Source organism: Urocitellus parryii, chromosome 7 (assembly GCF_045843805.1).
Source record: "Urocitellus parryii isolate mUroPar1 chromosome 7, mUroPar1.hap1, whole genome shotgun sequence".
In the NCBI taxonomy this organism is placed as follows: domain Eukaryota; kingdom Metazoa; phylum Chordata; class Mammalia; order Rodentia; family Sciuridae; genus Urocitellus; species Urocitellus parryii.
The window spans coordinates 66,832,932-66,855,719 of record NC_135537.1 but is presented as its reverse complement, the minus strand read 5'-3'; the positions used below and the strand labels follow the sequence as shown (position 1 = coordinate 66,855,719).

At 35.6% G+C, this 22,788-nt stretch overlaps 1 protein-coding gene across 1 annotated transcript in view; it reads left to right on the top strand.

Annotated features, from left to right (window-relative positions):
• Nucleotides 1-22,788, top strand: part of Cyp7b1 (cytochrome P450 family 7 subfamily B member 1) — a 173,731-nt gene that overhangs the window by 138,917 nt on the left and 12,026 nt on the right. The window contains exons 2-4 of the mRNA XM_026390802.2: nt 5,037-5,173; nt 13,573-14,160; nt 14,624-14,830. Of these exons, the coding sequence (XP_026246587.2) occupies nt 5,037-5,173; nt 13,573-14,160; nt 14,624-14,830 (932 nt within the window). The remainder of the gene's footprint in view (nt 1-5,036; nt 5,174-13,572; nt 14,161-14,623; nt 14,831-22,788) is intronic.

Genomic DNA, 22,788 nt, shown 5'->3' with positions numbered 1-22,788 from the left:
GGCTAGGCCCCAGTCCTTTTGGTTTTGGTTTTGATTTTCTCTCTCATGTTAGTCCTTGCTCTGTGTGCAGAAATTGTCAGTTACCTTTCAAGGATTTCTACCAGCTGATGTCTCCAGTAGCAGCTTCTGTCCTCAGTAAGCTGTGATTCTCTGTATCCATCTAGCTTTCAGGGCAACAGTTCACCTCTGACATCAATTCTCCTAATGATGTAAGAGTTCTTGAATTTGAGCTTGTTTAGTTTAATTCTTCTGAAAATGGAGGTGATATCTTCCAACCTTATTACATGCAGGGCCAGAAACTTGGGTGAGCCCCAAGTTGAGATTTTATGGCAGTGTTTTTTTTTTTTTCTTTTCCCTTACATATTTGCTAACTGGTTAGTAATTCATTAATGACCAATGAGAATAATCAAAATCCAAACTTTGTGAACACATCTGAATTTGCATATTCTTTCTCAAACAAAACATCTGTATTAAAAATCTGTGATTTGCAAGGTGCTGAAGTGGGGCTTTTGAATTCAAAGAGTTGTAAAAGGATAGGTCTTGATTGAAATTCTAGACTCTTATCCATCTCAGAGAACAGTTCTTAAATTGCTCCCAAGTCCTCCAAATGTTGTTGTCATTGTAGCCTTTGATGTCTAACCACTTTCACATATACAAATACTCCAAATAATTCTATCTGAAATTTCTATCCCATGTGGGGTATGAACACCAAGGTCCCCTCTCATACCCACAAGATTTTGTTTTAATTTATTTGTTTATTTTGTAGTTAGTTTAATTAGTTATCAGAACTGGGATTGAACCCAAGGGTCCTCCACAATTGGTTTATATTCCTAATTATTTTAATTTTTTTCTGAGTCTGGCCTCATACTTGCTATCTTCTTGCCTCAACCTCTCAGTCACTGGATTACAGGTGTGCACCACCCCCACAAGATTATTTACAAAGTGAATGAAGAGCTGTTGTTTTCTGGCTCCATGTTCTGTTGAATTCTCTGCCTTCTCTGTTTTGCCTTTTGGATGTACGATCTTTGCCCTGTCCAACCACCCAATAAAGTCCCTCGGGTAGACACTGCCTTAATTCCTCTACATTTTTGACTATCATTGACAGAAGCTCTGTGTGTAGCATACTTTTAGTGAGTGACTTGAGATGAAAAGACCATGTGGCTTTCAGGCCAGTGAACAACTTGTCAAGAGTTGAAGAATGGTGATTTCTAGTCCTGTGAACTCCCTGTTAGCACCATCTCTGTCCTTCTCAGAGTCCCAGCTTGCCATGAATCAGCTGCATGATTTTGTCCCCTGCCCTTCCAGTTCCTTTCTTATTTCTTTTTCCCCTTGATACCCCAAACCATGGTTTCCTGTAACTTTATTTCTCCGTAACTGAACTGAAATTTCTCATTGAGCTCATATTTTGGTGATGAAAGGAAATACTGAATATTTTCAGTGAGAGTAGTTCAGTCGCTTCTAGTTAAAAATGCCTAGAAGAACAATATGCAATAGCCATTACCCATGTTTTTTAACCTATGTATTTACCTACAAAAGTAGCATAAGGATGAATTTCAAATATCATGAGAAACCAAGTATTTAGCATAAGTCCACGCCTTTACATTTTAATGTCCTTCTTTTTAACCAAAGGGACATGTCTTAAACATCATTTGTATTTTGTAGTCATTCTATGTATTTACGATCTTCTCCAATTTTTACTCCCAGATAAATTTGAACTTTACTTGATAGTTTGCATAAATTTATAGATGTGTCTTATCATGTCCATGGAAGAAATTGCAAGTCCTGATGCAATGGTATATTCGTAGAATTTAGGGTTGAGAACATTGATAAGCTCTAATTTGCATAATTTCTTTGATTATGTCATTGTAGCCTTTGATGTCTAACCACTTGTAGTTCCTTAAATACAATCAGAAGATTTGAGGAAGTCTGTTTTGTTTGAGTGAGATTGAGAGAGGGTATGGGCCGTAGATTTTTTTTTTTAACCTACCATTACCTTACAGCCTGTTTCTTTAAAGTTTTGAGATTTGATTATCCACAACAAGAACTAAGGCTGTATCCTCACTCAGTAGTGGATAGTGTTCTCTTTTCAAAGTTATAGTGCATGAGGGAGACAAATAGCAGTATTTGCACTTTGCCATGTGTCAACAGCCTTTCTGGGTCATTATGGGATGTCTTCCCTCCCTATACAAATTTTACAAATATACTGATGAGGACAGATTTTTGCAATCTGTCTTCAATGGGTCATAAGTTGAACTAGCAATATATTTTTTTCCTGAAACTAAGCATTGCAGTGACATGGTATTTAATAGTGTTCAGCTTACTGCTGCCAAAATAAACACAGCAGTAAGAAATGATGACCCTCTCATCTTTGCAACAATAAAATGGCTTCCTAATGTGCTTCCCTAACTCTGTAAATTAATATTCCCTTGAATTTCTGAGCCCCATGCTCTTCTACTACGAAAGCTCCATGAAGAATAAGGCTTTTGACTGACTGACAGAATAGAAGATGTCATTAGTTGCAATAAATTAGAATATGAAAAAAGCCCTTTCTAAATTGTAGTCACAACGCAACATTCAAGCAAACTTCCACCAAACACTGTAAAAGTAAACCAAGGAAAAGAGTTAATACTTTGATAAGAAGTTTTGTGAAGTAGATGACTCACAAATTCAAAAGGGTCAGAAACAGCTAGCACATGGACTATGACAGTTTCCAGCATGTGGATTCTGCTGTCCAATCAGATAATCTTTGAATATAAAATTTTACAATGTTTTTTTTTATTTTCTTATATTTTCCAAAAAAGCAAGTCTTTATTGCTAAAGGCTATATTTGAGAAAATAATAGGAAAAACACTATGATGAATAACACCTACATTTCTATGCAATGTTTCTTATTTTCCTGCTTCTCAGGACATGTATTGAAACATTTCAACAGCATATTTTTTAAAATTATCATGGAGATAAATTGCTTTTAAAAGAAGAAAGCAGGATCTTTTCTTGATTTCTATCACAACTGTGATAGATTTTAATTTTTCTCCCTGAAACAGCTGACATTTATTTTTTTAAGCTTAATTCTGCCATGTTGGGTTGTGGGAAAATTAAAGCTTCTGATAGGGTTAATCCAGCTCCATAAAAGTCCATGCTAGTATGATCATAATCTTGGTCTTTGATGAGATCTGAGCTAGTAATATCTTGTGATTAATCAAAATGGGTTGCATGTACCATAAGTCATCTCACAGATGGACTAGAGAATCAGAGTTCTTCTGAATATTTGTTTTAATCCCTTCTAGGATAAAAAATAGCATTTTTGTTTGTTTTTGTTTTGTTTTGTTTTTACTTTCAATCAGATTTGGTTCACCAAATAAATGACTAGAAAGAAATTTCAAAGTGCAGGTTTGCTGGGATCATAGATCAAAAAACAGAAGAAACTTGTAGTTAAATTCATATTATTTTAAAGAACACTTCATATGATTAAAAAAGCACATTAGTGAAATTTAACAATTGTGTTCACTTGCAGTTTCAATTTAAAAAGCTTCATAAAAGAATATGTCAAATATATATGTTATGGAAATGATTTTGAGGTTTTCATTGTTCTCTATAGCACAAAATACTTTTCAAGATTATTATGTGTCTCTCTTCTGATTCTGCAATTTCAATCTAATTGACATCTGATGACAAAGAGTGCTACTTTGGCAACTAAATACCCACATCTCACACCCAGCGCACAGCAAGAGCTCTCAGATTCAAGGGGCGGTGCAATTTCTTGAATGTGTCTGTCAGTTCAGGCAGGGAACTGCTTAGATTTTTTTTTTTTTTTTTTTTGGCCAGATTCACAGGTTAACTGACTAATGTTCCTGGAGGTCTAGAGTGTAGCCGTGGGGTTCAAGACTTACATCCCAGTGCACCCACTGCTATTGAGTAGCTTCATGACTTCAGCCCAGTTTGTTGACCTCTCAGATTGAAATCCCTTATTTGAGGAAGGAAGGAAGGAAGGGAGGGAGGGAAGGAGGGAGGGAGGGAGGAAGGAAGGAAGGAAGGAAGGGAGGGAGGGAAGAAGGAGCACTAAATCCCCCCACGGTACCATGTAGTTCAAAACTTTTTGATCAATCAAATCAGTGAAGTATCTCACAATAAGTACTTAAATATCACTTGTTCTTACTAAAGAACACACCATATTTAGTGTGTTAAGTGCATGTAAGTGGTTTGAGAAACTTCAAATCCTATAACACATCATCCCCTAAACCATCATGTATAAGAATACAATTGAAAATTTCTTCTGGTTAAAACAACTATATTCTATATTTGTGGAAAGACCTAAATGCCTACGCACAGGTTAGGATTTAGAATGAGGTGTGTTTAGTTTGAAGGAGTCACACTTATAAACATGTTGTGCTAATGTGAAACAAAAAGATCAATATTCAAAACGTATTATTTACTTGATTTCCAACAAGCAGTTTAACCGTATGTTAAATTAGGCCTAGTCCTCAGAAAGCATGGGGTAGGAAATCACAAATGTGAATCAAAACTAAGTTTGGGTCTTATTAAGTTCATCAGACAGCATTTATAGCATGACTTATGAAAGACCAAAAAGCAAGCAGTTGACCATTTGTTTTTCAGCCTTATACCAAACTGACAATTTATTCCTATAGAATAAATTACATCAAACATTTGATTGGGTTTCCTAGAGAACCTCTTGGTCTCAGATTCTTTAAGTCTACAAGTGCCTACTTATAATTATGGGAACTTTAATATGAAATACAGAAAACAGATTGTGATTTACTTGTCAAGCAGTCGTTCAGGCCTTGAAGACAAAATTTTTCAAACTTGCTCAATAAAAGTTGTGAATTAAACTGCCTACCCCAGAGCCACATGTACCGGGGGAGATCAATAAATGCATGTATGATTATATAAGAATCATTGAAGAAGAGAGTTGAAAGAAGATGTGTGATCTATGCAGTACAATTCTAGACTGGACAAGTAACCCATATGTATTAAAATAAGAATGATTTAATTTTCTTTTTTTTTTTTTCTATTTATAGGAGACCTGGTGAGCCTCCATTGATAAAAGGCTGGCTTCCTTATTTTGGAGTGGCCTTCAACTTACAAAAAGATCCCTTAGGATACATGAAATTTCTCCAAAAGCAACATGGTGACATATTCACTATTCTCCTTGGAGGTAAAAAGCATTTCCATGATTACCTTGAGTTTGGCTTAATTTCTCATGTTATCTTTAATGACTTTATATGGTTCTGCACACAAAATATGGAATATTCATATAACATTGTTTTATTGAAGAGCTAATGAAAAATAATACCATGTTTTTGAATATGTTCTTATCGCCTTAAAAGAACAAATTACAGACTCTCTTGTTAGTACCTAGAGAAAACCCACTCTTCTGCCTTCATTCATCATTTTGTTTGGTTTTGGCTTAGATTTAAGAGGGTTTTTTTTTTTTTTTAAAAAAGAGCTTAAGTGTAACTGTTTATGAATGCCTTTATTTTGAGGAACAGTTTCAGGTTTACAGAAAAAATTTAGCAGATAACTCAAAGAGTTCCCAGATACCCACTTTCTCCCCTGTTTGCACTTTCCCCCGTTATTAACATCTTGTATAAGTGTGAACATTCATTGCAACTGATTAGCTAATATTGGTACATTATTTAAGGTTCACTTTTCACATTAGAAACTTCTTCTGTGTTGTTCTTTGGGTTTTTACAAATGCATAATGACATGCATCTACCAGTTTGGTTTTGCTGCCCTAAAAATCCTCAGTGTTCCACATACTCATTCTTCCACCCTTGGATTCCTAGCAAAGAGTCGTCTGGATTATATTTGTCATTTTCATTCTTCTTCAAACATTAATAAAAATATTTACTTTAATAAACAAACAGTAAGATTCCTACACACCCCCAAATCATAGGGTTGAAAAGAGAATTTGAAATGGTCTTAGCCCCTCCTCTTTTGAGATCAAATATTGCTACCTAACAAATCTTTCCAAAATTTTTATGGTTCAAAACAACTGGTCTTGCCTGAGTCACCTGGCTGCTGGGTGGGACTGCAGGGTCCAAGATGGTCTCCTCTCATGCTGCCTGGGCTTCCTTCTTCATGTGATATTTCATCCCCAGGGAAATTTCTTCACCTCCCAGTTAGTATTTGAAGAGAGCAAGACGAGAAGCTGCAGGGAATCATGAGGTCTAGGGTATCATGTCACTTCTACCACATTCTGTAACTTAGCACAAATCAGAGTAGCCCAAATTCAAGGTCAGGGAAATAGACTCTGCTTCCTCCTGGGGGAACCACAGAGTCACAGTTCCTAGGAGCTCCTGTGGAAAGACAGAAGGGAATGACTGTGGCCATCTTTGTGCAGGGTCTTCAGCATCAGTTTATCACCCAGGCTAGCAATTCTATTTCTTTGATTTTAATTTCTATCTATATCCCAAAGACTGATCTCTTCAGATTGACTTACTCACATTCCTTTGCCTTCCACCTTATGGTTGAATAGTTGAATATTATCAGAGAGAGGGCAAGAAGAGACTATTTTGGGGCCCCCAGCTTTTAACTGTTTACTCTCTTTCCTTTCCTTAACTAGATAATTGATAATATCAAGTATAATCTTCCTCAGAGCTCCATGTACCTATTACAAGTAGCTGTTTCAGAACTCTCCATACCACTTTTCCCCAACTTCAGAGAATGTTCAAGACAATCCCTACCTATCCTGTGGTCCTTTCTTCCTGCCTTCTCTGGACTGCTGCATTGTAATCCATTCCTTTCACACACATATCTCCATTTTTTTTTCCTTTGGGTTCCTTATCCTTATAACCATGCTTAAACTTCTCTTATATTCTTCTTCTACTTACTTTCCATTCTATTTTTTTTTCTCTTTTGCATCTAGATATTTTGCATTTGCTATTTCTAGTTGCTTACCTCCTTCAGCCCTCCTAAACTTAACCCACCCACATTCTGCTGTGCTGGGGTGATTGGTGGACCCTCATCACTAGACCTCTCTACTTGCATTGACATCACTGATCTCTTTTCCTTCCTGAAACATTCTATTGCTAATGGGCTTCCTCAACACTGGCCCTCTGGTTCCTCCATGGATTCTGAATAGCCCTTATCTATACCATTTCTATACAGACCTCCTCCTTAGCTCCATCCCTTACATCTTCCTCTAACCAGCTTTGAAATTTTATGTTCCCTTCCTAGAGAGCCAGTAATGTCTTCTTCGAATAATTACTTTGCTGAGTATCAGAGGTGACTTTTTATACATACAGTGACTTCATTCCAATTCTTCCATTTTAACATAATATTTAGAAAAGAAAAAAGGAAGGAAGGAAAGAAAGAAAGAAAAGGAAGGAAGGAAGGAAGGAAGGAAGGAAGGAAGGAAGGAAGGAAGGAAGGATCTTAGCTTTTTTCACTGAAATGGGAATACCTGATACAAATAGCTTAGAGGAGGAAAAGTTTATTTTTGCTCATGGTTTCAGAGGATCAGTCCATGGGCAGCAACTCCATTGCTCTGGGCCTGAGGTGAGGCTAAACTTCATGGTGCAAGGGTGTAGTGGAGGAAAGCTGCTCAGCTCATGGTAGCCAGGAAGTAGAGTGAGGTACCAAAACATAAAACCCAAAAGGAATGCCCCCAGTTACCTACTTCTTGAGCCAGGTCCCACCTAGTTAGTTCATTCAAAGTATTAATTCACCCAATGGATTAAGTAAATGATTAGGTTTCAGTTCTCATAATCTAATCAATTAACCATTGACTATCCTTACATTAGCATAGGAGCTTTGGGGGACACTTTATATCCAATCCAAACAGGGTTCAATTAGATAACCTCATCAATATGGTTCAGGGTTCAACTAGATAACCTCATCAATATGGTTGAGTTTTCCCATGAACAGGAGGTCTGAGTGTTATCACAGCTTATTATTTTGCTTGGCAGCTAGCAGGTTTCTTCCATCAATAATCACATAGACTCAAATTTCAGAAAGAATGGCAATGGAAAAAAAAATCCATGCAGACTGGGGTTGTAGCTCAGTGGTAGAGAGCTTGCTTAGCACGTGTGAGGTGACACACTGGGTTCAATCCCCCGCACCACATAAAAAATACTAAATAAAGATGCACACGAACTATATCAATTAAAAAAAAATCATGCATCGTAGAAAAAGAGGACTTGTGATATATAACTTAATCTTCACAAGGATCCCTTAGGTCCAATCTCCACCTGTTTCTCCAATCCTGTCCTTTGTACTGCTTGCCTTGTACTTAATATACCATTAATATACCATCTTGTTGGGATTTTCTTCCTCACATACTGTGGCCTTTGGGCTTCTGTGTCTTCCCTTGCTACTCCTTCTGCTAGAATTCTGTTGTCACCTGATTGACACAGACTCATCTTTTGAGGCCTTAGTCTCATGGTACTTCCTCCTCCAATCCTTTTGTGGCCATCTCACCCTTGGTGTCTCTTCTTCAGGGTCCAATTACTCCTGGAATTACTGCTGTCAGAGCATGTAACACATTCTGAATTTATTGCTGATTCGCTCGTCTGTCTCCCTTCCTTATAGAGGACTTGTTAGGTCCTCTATTACCAACATTTAGTCCAGAGCTCAGTGCTGATTGAGTCACAATAAATATTCGATGGGGAAAATTCCTAATACCTTAGAGCTGATGAAATGCAATGATATAAACCCTAAGACATAGCTGGTGCTTTTTTTTTCTTTATTTGTAAGTAAATTTTTGACTTCGTGATGCCAAAAATTGTATCCTTCACTTTTTAAAAAAATGTTACTGTTACTTTTACAAAGGTAAGTTCATGTTCCCAGTGAGTAGATACAAAAAATTACTGAAAACTTCATCTTTCCTTTTGTAAGGACATGATATAAATGTTAACTAAGATGATTCAGCAGAAACTTGTGGCAGATTTGAATAACTTTATTCACTTTTCAAAAAACAACCAATTTCTGTTGACACTTGCTATCTTAATCTTAAATTCTGAGAAGCTTGCTGAATTTCTAGTGTCTAAATAATTTAAGCATGGTTATATTTTTGAACTCAATAATAGACAACCACAATTGAATAGGTACCACCACTGCTTTCCTTTTGCTCTTAGTAGAATCTGAATACGTTCCTGTCAAGAAATCCTGTTAATGTGCATGATTTCAATGATCAGTTTGCCAGGTAGCTCATTTAGAAAATGAAGAACAAAGTCTTCCACCCTTGTCCCATAATGTGATTTCCATGAGTGTACATTCTTGCAGCATGAGCAAATGATTGTCATCCCCAAAAGTCTCAAGGGACATGGATGTCATCTTAATAAAGAAATTAAAAGGTACATCTTTTTATGAGAAACCACGTAAATTCGTGACCTGTCGCAGAAAATAGTTCTCTAATTGATTTTGTGTGGTGGTGCAGCGGAATCATTTTCCCTAGATGTCACCCCAGCGAAGTTCCACTGCACATCATTGTCAACAGCTAGTGAAATCTCCCTAATAAGAGGGAGAGGATGCAAAGGTGATTATCCTCATAAAATAAAAAGTTGACTCATATTCCATTCTTCCAACAAATACTTTCCGTTTTAAAATTTAAAAAATTTATTAAAGAACTGGCTCAACACAGAGATTAAAAGTTTATAATTGTGGAAAATTTCTTTAAAATGAAACTTTATCTCATATTTATTTACTGGGCATTTCTATCCCAAGCAGCCAAATAGTTGCTTTGAATTCCCATGGCTATGTATCTATACAGCACCCAATATCAGACATGAAAACATCAAAATTTAATTTATAATGATCCAGATGTCAAACTTCCTATATATAATATATTAGGGTGAATAGCTAGATGTTTTAAAATAGTTTTATCGACGTTCTTTGAATCTTGCAGCTTTACCCCTCCTAGAGGACTAGTCCTGAAGGAAGAGAAAAGACTGTTGAGTTAGCGAAGGGATCATGTACGGGTTATATAGGAATGCTAGAATTAATATCTAAAACGGCCCCATCAGCTCCGTGAAAGGGACAAGAATGAAATAATGGGCAAGGAAGATGTCCAAAATCTGCCCTTTCAAATTTAATTTTCAGAAGAATGATTTAATATTGTATTTGGATGGACATGGGCCCCATTTGGACACTTATATTTCAGACAAACTCTGAAATTCTTTAAATCAATATTTCATATCAACTGCTGACAGCATTCTCTTCTCTTTTGAAAACATGGCAAAGGATATTCCTCTACCTTATGATCTCTGTGAACTAGGCAACATGCCTGTTGACACTTGGCATTCATTTACATAAAATCACACTGGAGCAGAAGTTAATTTTGCTCCGAGAATACATAGCCTTCAAAATAACTTTCAGAAGATTTCCTTTGTTAGGAAATTTAAATTCATTTTATGAATGTATATGTGTTTTCCTAACTGTCTGATTAAAGATCACAAAGAAACTCTGGTTTTTGCATCTCACATTAGCAGATGGTGGACAGATGGTTTAAATTAATATTAATTTTGGAAAACTTAGCTTAAATTGTTTATACTGAAGATTAAAAGTTGGAAAGCCAGTTACCATCTCCAGGGTTATTAGTGCTTCCAAACCCACTTGAAAAGTAAAAATCCAGAAAATCAAAACATCTACTTCTAAAGCAATCTTCATCTCAATCAGAAAGATAGAAGGTGAAAATGCAGGGCCTTGATGTTGAAGAAAATTAAAATTAGAATGAGAAAGAGGAAAATGCAGATCCTAGGGTGAAAAGAGCCTTGAGAAGATGAGAATTGAGAATTTCATCTGCACATTGATTTAAACTAGTCAGTAATGGTTTTTCAAAAGATCCTAATATGAACAATTGCTTTTTTAAAAATACATTAATAATTGGTTGCTAAACTGAATCAATTTTTCCACAGGCAACATTTATCTCTTTTATTTGAAATGAGCCTCATATTTTCTTCCCATGGGGGAGAAGGGGCAGAGAAAGAATGTGTCTGTTTCTCATGAATTGTAGACAACAAAAACATACATACATCCTCTACCTTATGAGGATATATGTGTGTGTGTGTGTGTGTGTGTATCAATTGTACAATCTGATTATATTTTTGTCTTTCCACTTAGAGTTAGATGAATGTAGAAATTTGGTAGGAAAAATTTCAAAATAATCCCTAAAATTTGTGTGTTTTACAAATTAAACCTTTTATATACTCTGAATTTTAGGGAATAATTTTAAATAATCCTATCAGTATTGAGCAAAATTCTTTCACTTAATAAAAACAGAAAAGTATGAATTACCACCTGTGAAAATATACTTTTGTGCCTAAAATTATGATTTTTTTGCAAAATTAAAAGAATTGACTTTTTAAAAAGAAATTATTTGTCAGGCAGATGCTGGCAATTTTATTTAATTAAGCTTCCATAGTAAAGCAGGTGTCATAAAGTATGCCCAAATCCAGTTGAGTCCTTTTTGGTCTCCCCAGGGAGGTTGGAAAATTCACTTTGTGTAAGGCAGCAGCTTTGATATCTTATGAGAACGAGTAGCCACTTCCAGCTTTACCCTCATTCCTGATTTGGCTTACTTTATTAAATGAATCAAGGGGAAATGAAGTAAACAAAATTCAAGTCATATGACTAATTTTTAAAGAAATAAATCAGAACGCATGTGTTTTCATGTATATTAAAAACTTAAACTATAAAATTGAAGAACAAGAACACATTTATCCTGTTTCCAGGATTTGGTTGAAAATTATCCCAACACTTTATCCTAAATATCTTGTGTCAAATTGAATTTAATTTCTGTAATGCCATTTGAGTTTCCATAAATAATAAGTGAGAAGTTCTTCGTCTAAGAAAATGGGGTGGGGTGGTAATGAAGACAATAAATAATTAGAAATTAAAATTTTTCTTTTTTGTATAGATAGAAAAGGCTTTCTCACATGTCACTATTAAATACTATCTGTACAGTATTTCTAATTGGAAGGGATATTAAAACAGTACTCTAGGGCTGGGATTGTGGTTCAGCGGTAGAGCACTGGCCTTGCACATGCGAGGCCCTGGGTTCGATCCTCAGCACCACATAAACATAAATAAATAAAATAAAGATATTGTGTTCAACTACAACAACAAAAAATAAATATTAAAAAAAAAAAAACAGCACTCTAGTGAAAAGAGACTAGCACTGCAGGAAGAAAAGCATAGTTCATAGAGCAGAATTTCTCTTCCAGGCTCGGCAACTAAAAATGGCAGCCACTAAAAATGGCAGCATGACCTTGACTCTACCTCTTTTGTCCTTCCTAAGCTTGCTCAACTGATCACTGTAGGGGTTGAATTAGGAACTCTCCAAGGTCCTTGCCAGTTTTGAGGAACAGACTGTGACAAAACTGTTCCTCAAGGGTACCTCCTTATAAGAATCCCTTGAAGACCTTGTCATACATACCTTGTCTTGTAAGCCTCACTTCCGAGCATTCTGAATCGAAATCTTACAGGAGTTGGTATTATCAATAATCACCCCTAGTTTTTTAATCAGATAAATTTTGGCAACACTGATGTGTAGAAAAGATAAATATCATTCCCTCAAGAAACCCTTGCTGAAAACAGGAAGCAAACTGGAACAAATTCCACTTCCTGCTCCCCTTCCACTGTGTTTACACCTCTGCTATATTACTATCCATCACAACACAATGCTTTCTTTATATCTTTAGATCTCAAGAGGAAAAGAATATAACCAAATGTCTGGGTCTCAATAAATGTTGTGCATGAGTGGATGGATTCTGGTCTGTGATATAGTGCTTATCACAATTCAATATGTGACCTTGAACATGTTCCAAAATCTTAGATGTTAATTTTTGAGTGACCACTGCATGTGGTATTTTCATTTATTTGAATTAATAATTGATTATTGAGTATTAATTGTTAAGTATAATTATTGTATCTGATCAAACTAAGATAACATCAAGCATGAAAAAGCTCTGTAGCAAGTTAAATAATCAGTAATTGAATGGCATCTAACCAATTTGTTGTATCGTTTGTTTTATTGGGAGTAAATGATTAGTGTTTACATCAAGGGATTATGTGAATAGGGATTAAAGGATATTTAAAATGTTTGGATACTTGAGTTAAAAGTTGGAAGTAAGCCTGTGTGGTGATGCATGCCTATAATCCCAGATATGTGGGAGACTGAGACAGGAGGATCACAAGTTCAAGACTAGCCAGGTGATTTAGTGAGATCCTGTCTCAAAATAAAGAGAGCTGGAGATGCAGCTTAGTGGTAGAGCAGCACTGGGCTCAATTTCCAATACCAATGAATAAATAAATAAATAATAAATTTGGAAGTATGTACTATTATTATGTAAAAGATCACTAAGAATTTAGGATATTTAACGTCAAGTTTTAGAGTTTTTTTTTTAAATACCATCTTACATTTCATGCATTAGACCTTTGAATAAAATGGATTCTTATCAAGTTTTTTTTTGTCTTAACTCGAAGAATCTATTTTTGATTAAAATATTTTCAAACTTAAGGTATATATTTTTGTTTTGCCACTAAATAAACTTAATTTCTTCTCCTCTTCCACCACCTCCTCCTTTTCCTTTCTTTCTTTTTTCTTTTTTTTAGGGAACTACATAACATTTATTTTGGACCCTTTCCAGTACCCATTGGTAATGAAAAACCACAAACAATTAAGCTTTGATGTATTTTCTAGAAAACTTTCAGAGAAAGCATTCTCCATCAAGACGTCCATGAGAAATGAAGATCTAGCTCATGACCTTCACGTTGCCTATCAACTTTTGCAAGGCAGATCTTTGGACATACTCTTGGAAAGCATGTTGCAAGATCTAAAACAAATGTTTGAGCCTGAACTATTAAAAACCACAAATTGGAACACAGCACAAATGTTAACCTTCTGCCGCTCAATAATATTTGAGGTCACGTTTACAGCCATATATGGAAAAATTCCTGCTGGAGACAAGGAAAAGATTATCAGTGAGCTGAAAGATAATCTTTTTAAATATGATGACAAGTTCACATACTTAATTTCTGACATACCCATTGAGCTTCTAGGAAATGTCAAGGCTCTGCAGAAGAAACTGATAAATTCCCTAACATCAGAAAACTTAGCAAAGACACAAGAAAAGTCAGAAATTGTGCAAAGGAGACAAGAAATCCTGGAGCAATATTTGGTTCAGGACCTTGAAATAGGAGGTAAGAAACTTCTGAATGATTACTTACCTAAAGTAAAATAATTTACAGTAGACCTTTGAAATAAAAAGACAAAATGGCGACCTTGAAATTTTTTATGCTCTTTCTAATTGGCTAATGATAAAATGTTTTACTCTGAAACAACCCTCTGTGATAATTGATTTTTTTTTTTTTTGCTGAGGTGGTAAAACAAGATACTTAATGATGATAATGAGAAAGAGTATAACTAAGCTGCATTTATTCCTTTTATCTCATCCCCCACCTTCCTGTCCCCCCACCACACACACATTACATTTTAAACTATTCTCATTAAGCAGAAAATTAGACTTCAGAAGCCTATTGGTTCTCATTAGCATGCACTGATCCTTGGCTGGGTCTGTGTCCTAACATCTTTTAATTAGCACACTGCAAATCTAATCAGTGTAATAAACGCTATTAATCTTCCTTTTCACTTATTTTCTCCCAGCACATCATTTTGGCTTTCTCTGGGCCTCTGTGACAAACACGATTCCAGCCATGTTCTGGGCAATGTATTATCTTCTCCGGCACCCAGAAGCTGTGGAAGCACTGCGTGACGAAATCGACTGTTTGCTGCAGTCAACAGGTCAAAAGAAAGGATCTGGATTTTCTATCCACCTCACCAGAGACCAGTTGGACAGCCTGGTCTGCCTAGGTAATTTATTTTTATCTGTTATGAAGAAAAGAGGTACCTCTCTGCAAACTCAGTTTATCACTCATAGCTGTTTACCAAGAGGTGGAGGACACAGCTGCCTAATTGACATAATAACACCCATTTACATCAATTATAAATTATGTAGTTTATGGCTGTAGATACTCTCATTGCATGTAAACATTAAGGCCTAGGTAATTAACTATGCAAGGTATGCAAAAGGCTAAACCAAAGCTTTGCAATTATTTGGAAAAAAAAAGTTTATGCCTATTAAGTCATTTGGTTCTAAGCATCTGTTGGTGTGCTAATTCTTTCCAAACACTGCTGCACTATCTTGACAAGAAAAGGATTTGGAGATTGAAAAAGAAAGTATTTCAGAGGGACAACTTGTGTACAAAACATATTTATTCTTCCTTAAAATAGTGTGTCTGCATTTTCAGGCGCAGGTTAGGACATTTTAAACAGCTAGAAGTGTGTAGTTCTCAAAAATGTACTAAATGTCCTTTCTACTATAGGTTCATGATTAAAACATACTTTAAAAAAAAAATCAGGGAGGACAAAATGAAGGAAGGGAGGGAAAGAAGAAGAAAAAAACAATTACAAACTGCCCCATGTCAAACACTGTTATTTTGTAAAATATTTGCTAATTCATGAGATGTACAGAATACCCATTTCAAACACAGTTGGGGTCCATAAGTCAAAGTTCTTTTTGTTTTCTACATGGACTATACATCTAGTTTTTGTTGTTGTTGTTGTTGTTGTTGTTGTTGTTGTTTGTCATGCTGGGGATTGAACCCAGTGCCTTGTGCATTGAAAGCAAACACTCTACCAACAAAGCTATATCCTCAGCCCAACCTATACATCTGTAATATGAGCTCTAGATCACAGCAAGATCACATTCACCAAGATCACATTCACCTTTACAGGTTTGGGGAAGAACTCTTCATTATCATTAGGTAGTGAACTTACACTCTCAAAGTTAAACTCCTTATCAATGAGTTATTCTGTTTCCTCCATATTAGCATTTCATTCTCTGATATTCTTTTAGGTCACAATATTCCAAGTCCCTTTGGACAAATGCAGAATTAAGTATTTATATATCTGTATCACTTCACTCCTTTGACCATGTAGGCCAGTATTTTAGCATATATGGGTCTCAACTTTTTATCTTTTAAATTCGTCCAGGTTCTTTGAGGGTAACTTCTGAGAACAAAGGCCCTCCCAGTCTTGATCATAGTTGAGCACCAATTGGCATTGAGAATAATGGCCCAAGTGTTGTAGAAATTTTTCCCACTGGTCAGGCTGAGATCCGTCAGAGGCAGTGGCAGAAAGCAAACTGGCCAGAAATGCACAACATTTTTGTAAAATTCTGGGTGGTTATCTCTGTTTGGATACATTGTATTTGTATTTCTGGGTAGAAGATTTATGGTTTCTTGAAAATTTTAAGATTGCATTGGCTGTATGTTCAAGTAATTTCCATAGCATCATATGAATAAGATGATACATATAGGGAAGTCATGCAAATAAACTTCAGGGAATGTGTATCTTTCTTCTGTACTAATAATAATTCTTAAAAATTCAGTCGAAACTCATCAACTCTATTTTTGTTCTCAATTCCTTGTCATTGAAACAAAAAGATATTTTTAAACCATAGTATCAAAACAGAAATGTTTGAATTTATTTGATCAGAAGAAACTGCAAGTTCTACTGTTGTAACTTGGGTTCCTTTAACTCAATAGATGGACCTGGACTCTTTTGTACTTGGAGCCCTCATAAATATATAGCTCCCCTACCATCACTCAGTGAATGACAACGAAAGTTCCAAGTGAGTTGAGATCTACCTGTTCAAAGGTTATGTCTTCAGCAGCTACAAAGCTCATTGTGAACTTGGTCACCAGCAAAGACCAGTGTCATTTATTATGAGACTTTGAAACATTGGAGTGCATTATCACCTAGAAAAGAGTTTACTCACAAATATAAGGTTAATGAGATTGAAATAGATTTTTAATGAATCAGTTAAACAACAGATGACCCTACATTTAGTCATAGGTTGATCACAGTATTACTCTTTATCAAAGGAGCATGAACTGTGTGATACATCAGTGCTTTCTTTCCAATGCATTTTTTGGTACCAGGGTCTGAACCCAGGGGCACATCCCCAGCCATTTTTATGTATGTATGTATGTATGTATGTATGTATGTATGTATTTATTTATTTTTGGAAACAGGGTCTCTCTAAGTTGCTTAGGGCCTTGCTAAGTTGCTGAAGCTGACTTTGATCTTGTGATCCTCCCTCCTTAGCCTCAGAAGCCACTGAGATTACAGGCCTGTACCACCATGCCCAGCTCTTTCCAATGCTCTTGAGAATCACTTTTCAAAACCATTCTACTCTTTTCTTTTAGACAAAGAAAACATGACAGTATATTGTTTTATATTTATCCATCTTATCAAATGAAGGATACTCACTTATCATGACCTCACTAAAAATTCTTATTTACCAATGTTTAGTAAAAAATTCTACAAGTTTAAATAAAATGTAAACTAACTTAATAAATGCAACAAGTTTCAGATCACTATTACTTGGTGTCAAGATCTCAATAGGAAAAGATGCTGAAAGAATGGATGTTGAAAAACTCTGTGAGGAAAGTAAGAATTTTTTAAATGTTTTTCATTAGGAAAAGTCTGGGTATAAGTATTTAGAACTCCAGGTTTCAAATACAGGAAAAGAAAAGGATAAAACATGATTCTGAAAGGTAAAGATAAGAAAAATATTAACACAAGGAAAGCAAAGATCTCACAATTGAAATTTTGATAAATTGATAGCAAATAATCTTGATAATTTCAAATAATCTCACAGTTTACCTGAAAATTGGATATAAATAACAGTTGAATCAAACACAGTATAGATTCAATAAATGTTACCTATTGTTATCACCAAAATGATATTTAACCTCTATGACATCCCTCCAGAGTTGATATTGTTTTCTTCCTTTTCAATTACTTGTGAACCAAACCGACATTGTATTCAGGTCTGCCTTACCCCACAGGGATTTTTTTTCTATGCATCATCTGGAAAAAGAGCAAAAATAATTCTAGGTTAACATATAAGGTAAAGTGAATTATAACTCCTCAACAGCTCGGGTAAATTGTAGTCACCTGATTTTGTTTGATTATATATCCTGAAATTGAGCAAAGTTGCAAATGTGGTCTCTTTGAGGGATATTGGAATAAAAGAAGGTGCTGTAAAACAAGAACTAGGCTAAACCTGTCAGGCTTTTTTTTTTAAGGAGATCATAAATTATTATAATTCTAGGATTATGAGCCTGAGCTGATTCCACCATCAAAATTTTATTAAAGATATTTAAACCCATTGCTTGTGAGCATTTGGGGTGAGTAGGGTGGAGGAACCCAGAAATGAAAGATCAGTTAGAAAAAGTAAAGGTCCTTTAATAAGAAATAATAATCATCATTAAACATTATTATAGTGAATGTATACATGATTTCAATATTTCAGTGCAATTTTATAGACCTATTTCATGTGATCTTCACCAAGATACTCTGAGTGAATATGGGCACTGCTATTTTGTCATTATTATAATAAAGGAGAAAATTCTCAGGGTCTAAATAACTTGCCTAAGGGAGTGGGGGGTGGTAAAAGAGAGAGGAAGGATTTGCACTTAGGTTTTCTGACCATGACCATAACCACGTTTTTCTCCTTAGATCTGTCTGATCCCAGAGCCCTTGGAATCCTTTTTATTGTTGCAACTGAGAGGGGAGAGGAATCCTTTGTATCTTGACTCTATGAAGCCAGCCATGATATGCACGTGTATATGATCAGGAAATGTGGGCCAAATTGTTATAGAGTTACTTGAATTTTTAGCTTCAGGATAAGAAAATATAGGTGATATTTCTTTCATCCCTAGACTGATAATATTAATAATTCACTATACATTAAGTAACTCATGTATTTAGCTTACTTTATTTTCAGATATTACTATTTTTATTTAACTATTGGGTAGTATAGTTTAACAATATTATCTAGTGAACCCCAATCATATAACTAGACAGGAGCAGATCCAGAAATTGATGCCAGGTCTACTTGACTTCATTGCCTGACCATAATCACTGTTAACCTCAGACAAAATTTCTCTAGAAATGGACCAGAGATCTTGAGCTCTATTTTTTACAAGATATGTATTACTCATTTTCAAATGCAGCAGGGTTTGAGGGTTAGGACAGAGCTAGAGATTGCCATTAGAATCTTTTGGGTATTGTTTAATATAAATAAGCTTTTCATTTTAGAATGGTTTTAAATTTACCGAAAAGTCAGACAGTAGAAGGAGTTCCTATATACCTCCCCAGAGTTTCCTTTATTATTAGCATCTTACACTTGTGTGGTATGCTTGTCCCAATTATGACTATTGTTTTGAAAAGGCTCATTCAGTATTATAAAATACTTGTATACTTAAAAAATTAAAAGTTTACCTAAATTAGACAATTGTGACATTTTCTGAAGATTATCTCTTTTGATAGGAAGATTGACCGGGTATAAATTCTACTTTAAGTCAGGATCCTCTAGACTGGAGAGAAGGGAAGCCATCAGAAACTTAACAATGTAGGCAGTGAGATTTTTATAGGTAATACAAAGAAGCATAAACAAAAAAAAAAAAACAAAATACACCGATTTGGATCTTTATCAATTTTTCATTGTAGCACAAAGCTAAAAAGATTCTATAAGATAGTGAATGATGGGAACAGAAGCTGAAAGAATTTGAGGGGAATTTTAATAAGAATTAAAGTAGCAGATTGTTGTATGTAGATCTAAAATGAAATTGCAAGAGAACGTGATAAGGAAATGTATGGCTTTGAAGAAACCAGTGCAAAGCCATGATTCTCGTCCTTGATTGATCATTGGAATCATCTTCTTTAAAAATTAGTTGTCCTGGTCCTGCCCCCAGAAATTTCATTGTTTTGTGGTGAGGGCTGATGGCCTTATAAAATCCTGATATGATTCAAACGCACAGCCAACTTTCAAAACCAGTAATTTCAAGGTTTTAGTTAATGCAGTGGTTCTGAATCCATCGGCAGGGATGGAGTATTTATTTTAAACAATCCCAGGTGACTCTAATGGGCAGCCAGGACTTCAGATAACTTGGGATATCAGAAAGCTTAAAACAAGCCCGTGAAGGAAGATATTATTTCAAAATCTGTTCCTCTTCTACTCCCATGAAATTTCAGTAAACGTTTGGTGTTTAGGGCACAGAAGAATTCCTCTCTACTTTTTCAACCAAAATAGTACATCCAGTTCTGCCACATCTTAAGAGGCACATTGGCTAATTGAATTCATCCAGCGCATCAAAAGACTGACTATCATATCATCTCTGACACACAATTAGAGAACGGCATGATAGTTGACTTTACACAATTAGAAAATGGCATGAGAGTTGTCTTTACACATTTTTAAAGGGTTGTTATGTGGAAGAGGAATTAGGACTTTTCTACCTATGTTTTATAAAGGTATGAAGGGAAAGGCAAATTAAAGGGAAGAAAATTTCACTTCAATGTGAAGCATAACTTTTCACTAAAAATGGGCTTTCAGGATGTCATCACTGGAGTTATACAATCAGAAATTGCACTATATCAAGTTGCCAAGAGAATAGAGTTTAAGTGTTCTCATCACAAATAAGTGATAAGTATAGGAGGTAATACATATGTTAATTAGGTCAGTTTAGCCACTCCCCATTGCATACATATTTTTAAACATCACATTGTATGCCATAAATAAATACAAGTTTCATCTATTAATTTAAATGAATTTAAAAGGAAATTTTATAGTGTCTTAAGTAAAATCTCAAGAGTACTCTTCCCTATATGCTATGTGCATGAAGGTCATATTGCTGTCCCTCTCCTCACCAGCAACAGTGGCTCAGTGCTCTGAGCAGAGTAAGAACTTAATAAATATTTGTTGAATATATGAATGTTGAATTTACATTTATGTATTTTAGCAGTAAACCCAAATTTGTGTCTGCAACACACAGGAAGGTAGAACATCATACCAGCTCAGACTTACTTTTAACTTTATTCAAATACACAATTGTTGAGCCAAGAAATTGTGATTTTGCTTTAAATTATATGATCAGTTATCACAATTTCTTTTTAACCTCCTCATCTGCCTGGAAGAGGTTATATCAAGACACTCGTGCACACAGATACACACACATCTTGAGCCTCACTCCATTTCAACACACCTCCTGGAACACAGTGTATTCATATCCACCCTTCCTTTCCCCTTTCCCGTCCACCATCTCTTTAAGACCGCCTAAGTGTTCAGCCCCAGTGACTGCAGCAAGGCCTGGCTGTTCATTTCACTCCAGCCATCACTGCTATCCGGTGATCACCATGGCTAATCAGATGGCATGCCAGCCTGCACCGATCATTAAGATGACCCAAATTAACAGCCTGGCCATGTCACAGTACATTCATTCCACGTATACAGACATGGCCTAAGTGTGAGGCAGAAACCCGGATGTGCTTATCTGCATTTGCATTGTAACATGCATTATTGATTGTCATGATCTGCTTTAGTACTTTAAATCTGCAGATGAGAGTCATTTGTCAATTATTCCAGCCAGAATTGAGATCTGAGAGCAAAAGAGAAAGTATATATGCCTTTTTCTGCCAGCATTTCCTTTCGTTTTCTATTTTCCTCCAGCTATATTGTAAAACATCCTCAGCTCTTTGCTTAGAAGGGACACTTCATCAGAATAGTTTTATATCCTGATAAGAGAAACAAGTCTTGCTAGCCAGGTGAAGGAGGTAGCACAGACCCAAAATTCTGAGTTGGTTGTGGGAATTTTTGTAATCTGCTTTCCTTGTGTATTCATTACCAGTCAGTAAAACTCGGTTCTTAATAATACACAGGCAGCCTTATCTCAATCACACTTGTAATTGTTAGCACCTTGCAGTGGCTGGTGTAAATTTTATCCCCCAAATATTTGCATTCTTGATAGCCATTTTTCTACAATGCATTCTAATAATTAGAAGGTCCTATTACCTGCTAAATGTTAGTGTAAATTAACAATCCATTATGCACAATAAGTTTTATAAAACATTTACAGATAGAGATCATGTTTAATTAAAATTAACTTCCATATGAAAGCCAAGTACACTAATGATTCACAATGACCTTTTATTACCTGCAGTCCCTTGTTTTGGCTGGATGATTGACAGCTTGCTGTTTGGCTACCATGTTGAATTTCAGCTGACAAGACTTTTCATTTTAACTCAATTTGCCCGCCTATCACAAGCTGGTGGCAGGCCAGACCCAAGTCACCCAGCTTTGCCTCAGCAGCTTGCTCTAGTTCTCATTAGTACGCATTTATTCAGTGGAAATTGGAAGACAAATGCTTGAAGGCATGTGAACTAAGTATAGCAAATTAGGTTTAAAGACTGAATATTTATAAGTATATGGAAAGTTTTTTTTTTTTTTTAATTCTAGAGCGAATTGAGAACTGAGTGCTAGCTTTGGTATAAAAGAAATGAAGATAGAAGGGGGAAGATTCTAAGAATAACAATACTATAAGCTTTTTCTTTCCATTTTGGAAATATGTAAAATCTCTCTGACAACACCTTATCAAATAAAAACCTGGCTTCTCTTTCATGGAATGCTTGCACAATGAAGTTTAGCACCTCGTGTGTGAGAAGGGGGAAAAAATGAGGGTCATGTTCATTTGTTGCTTGGTTATCCCTTGGTATGTTTTAAATTGCCTTGTTTGTTCGGCACTAGCACAGAAACAGATGTTGCTCTACCGTGCAGGATAATTTACTGTACCTCCTGGTGTAGCATGGAAGTCCTCCCAGGGCCCAGCTGGTCTGTCAGTGGCACTGGCTGGTGTCTGCTCAACTATGACAACTACAAGTAGAGGCTGCAATTTTTTTTATTGTGCAGTTGTCATTCTTCT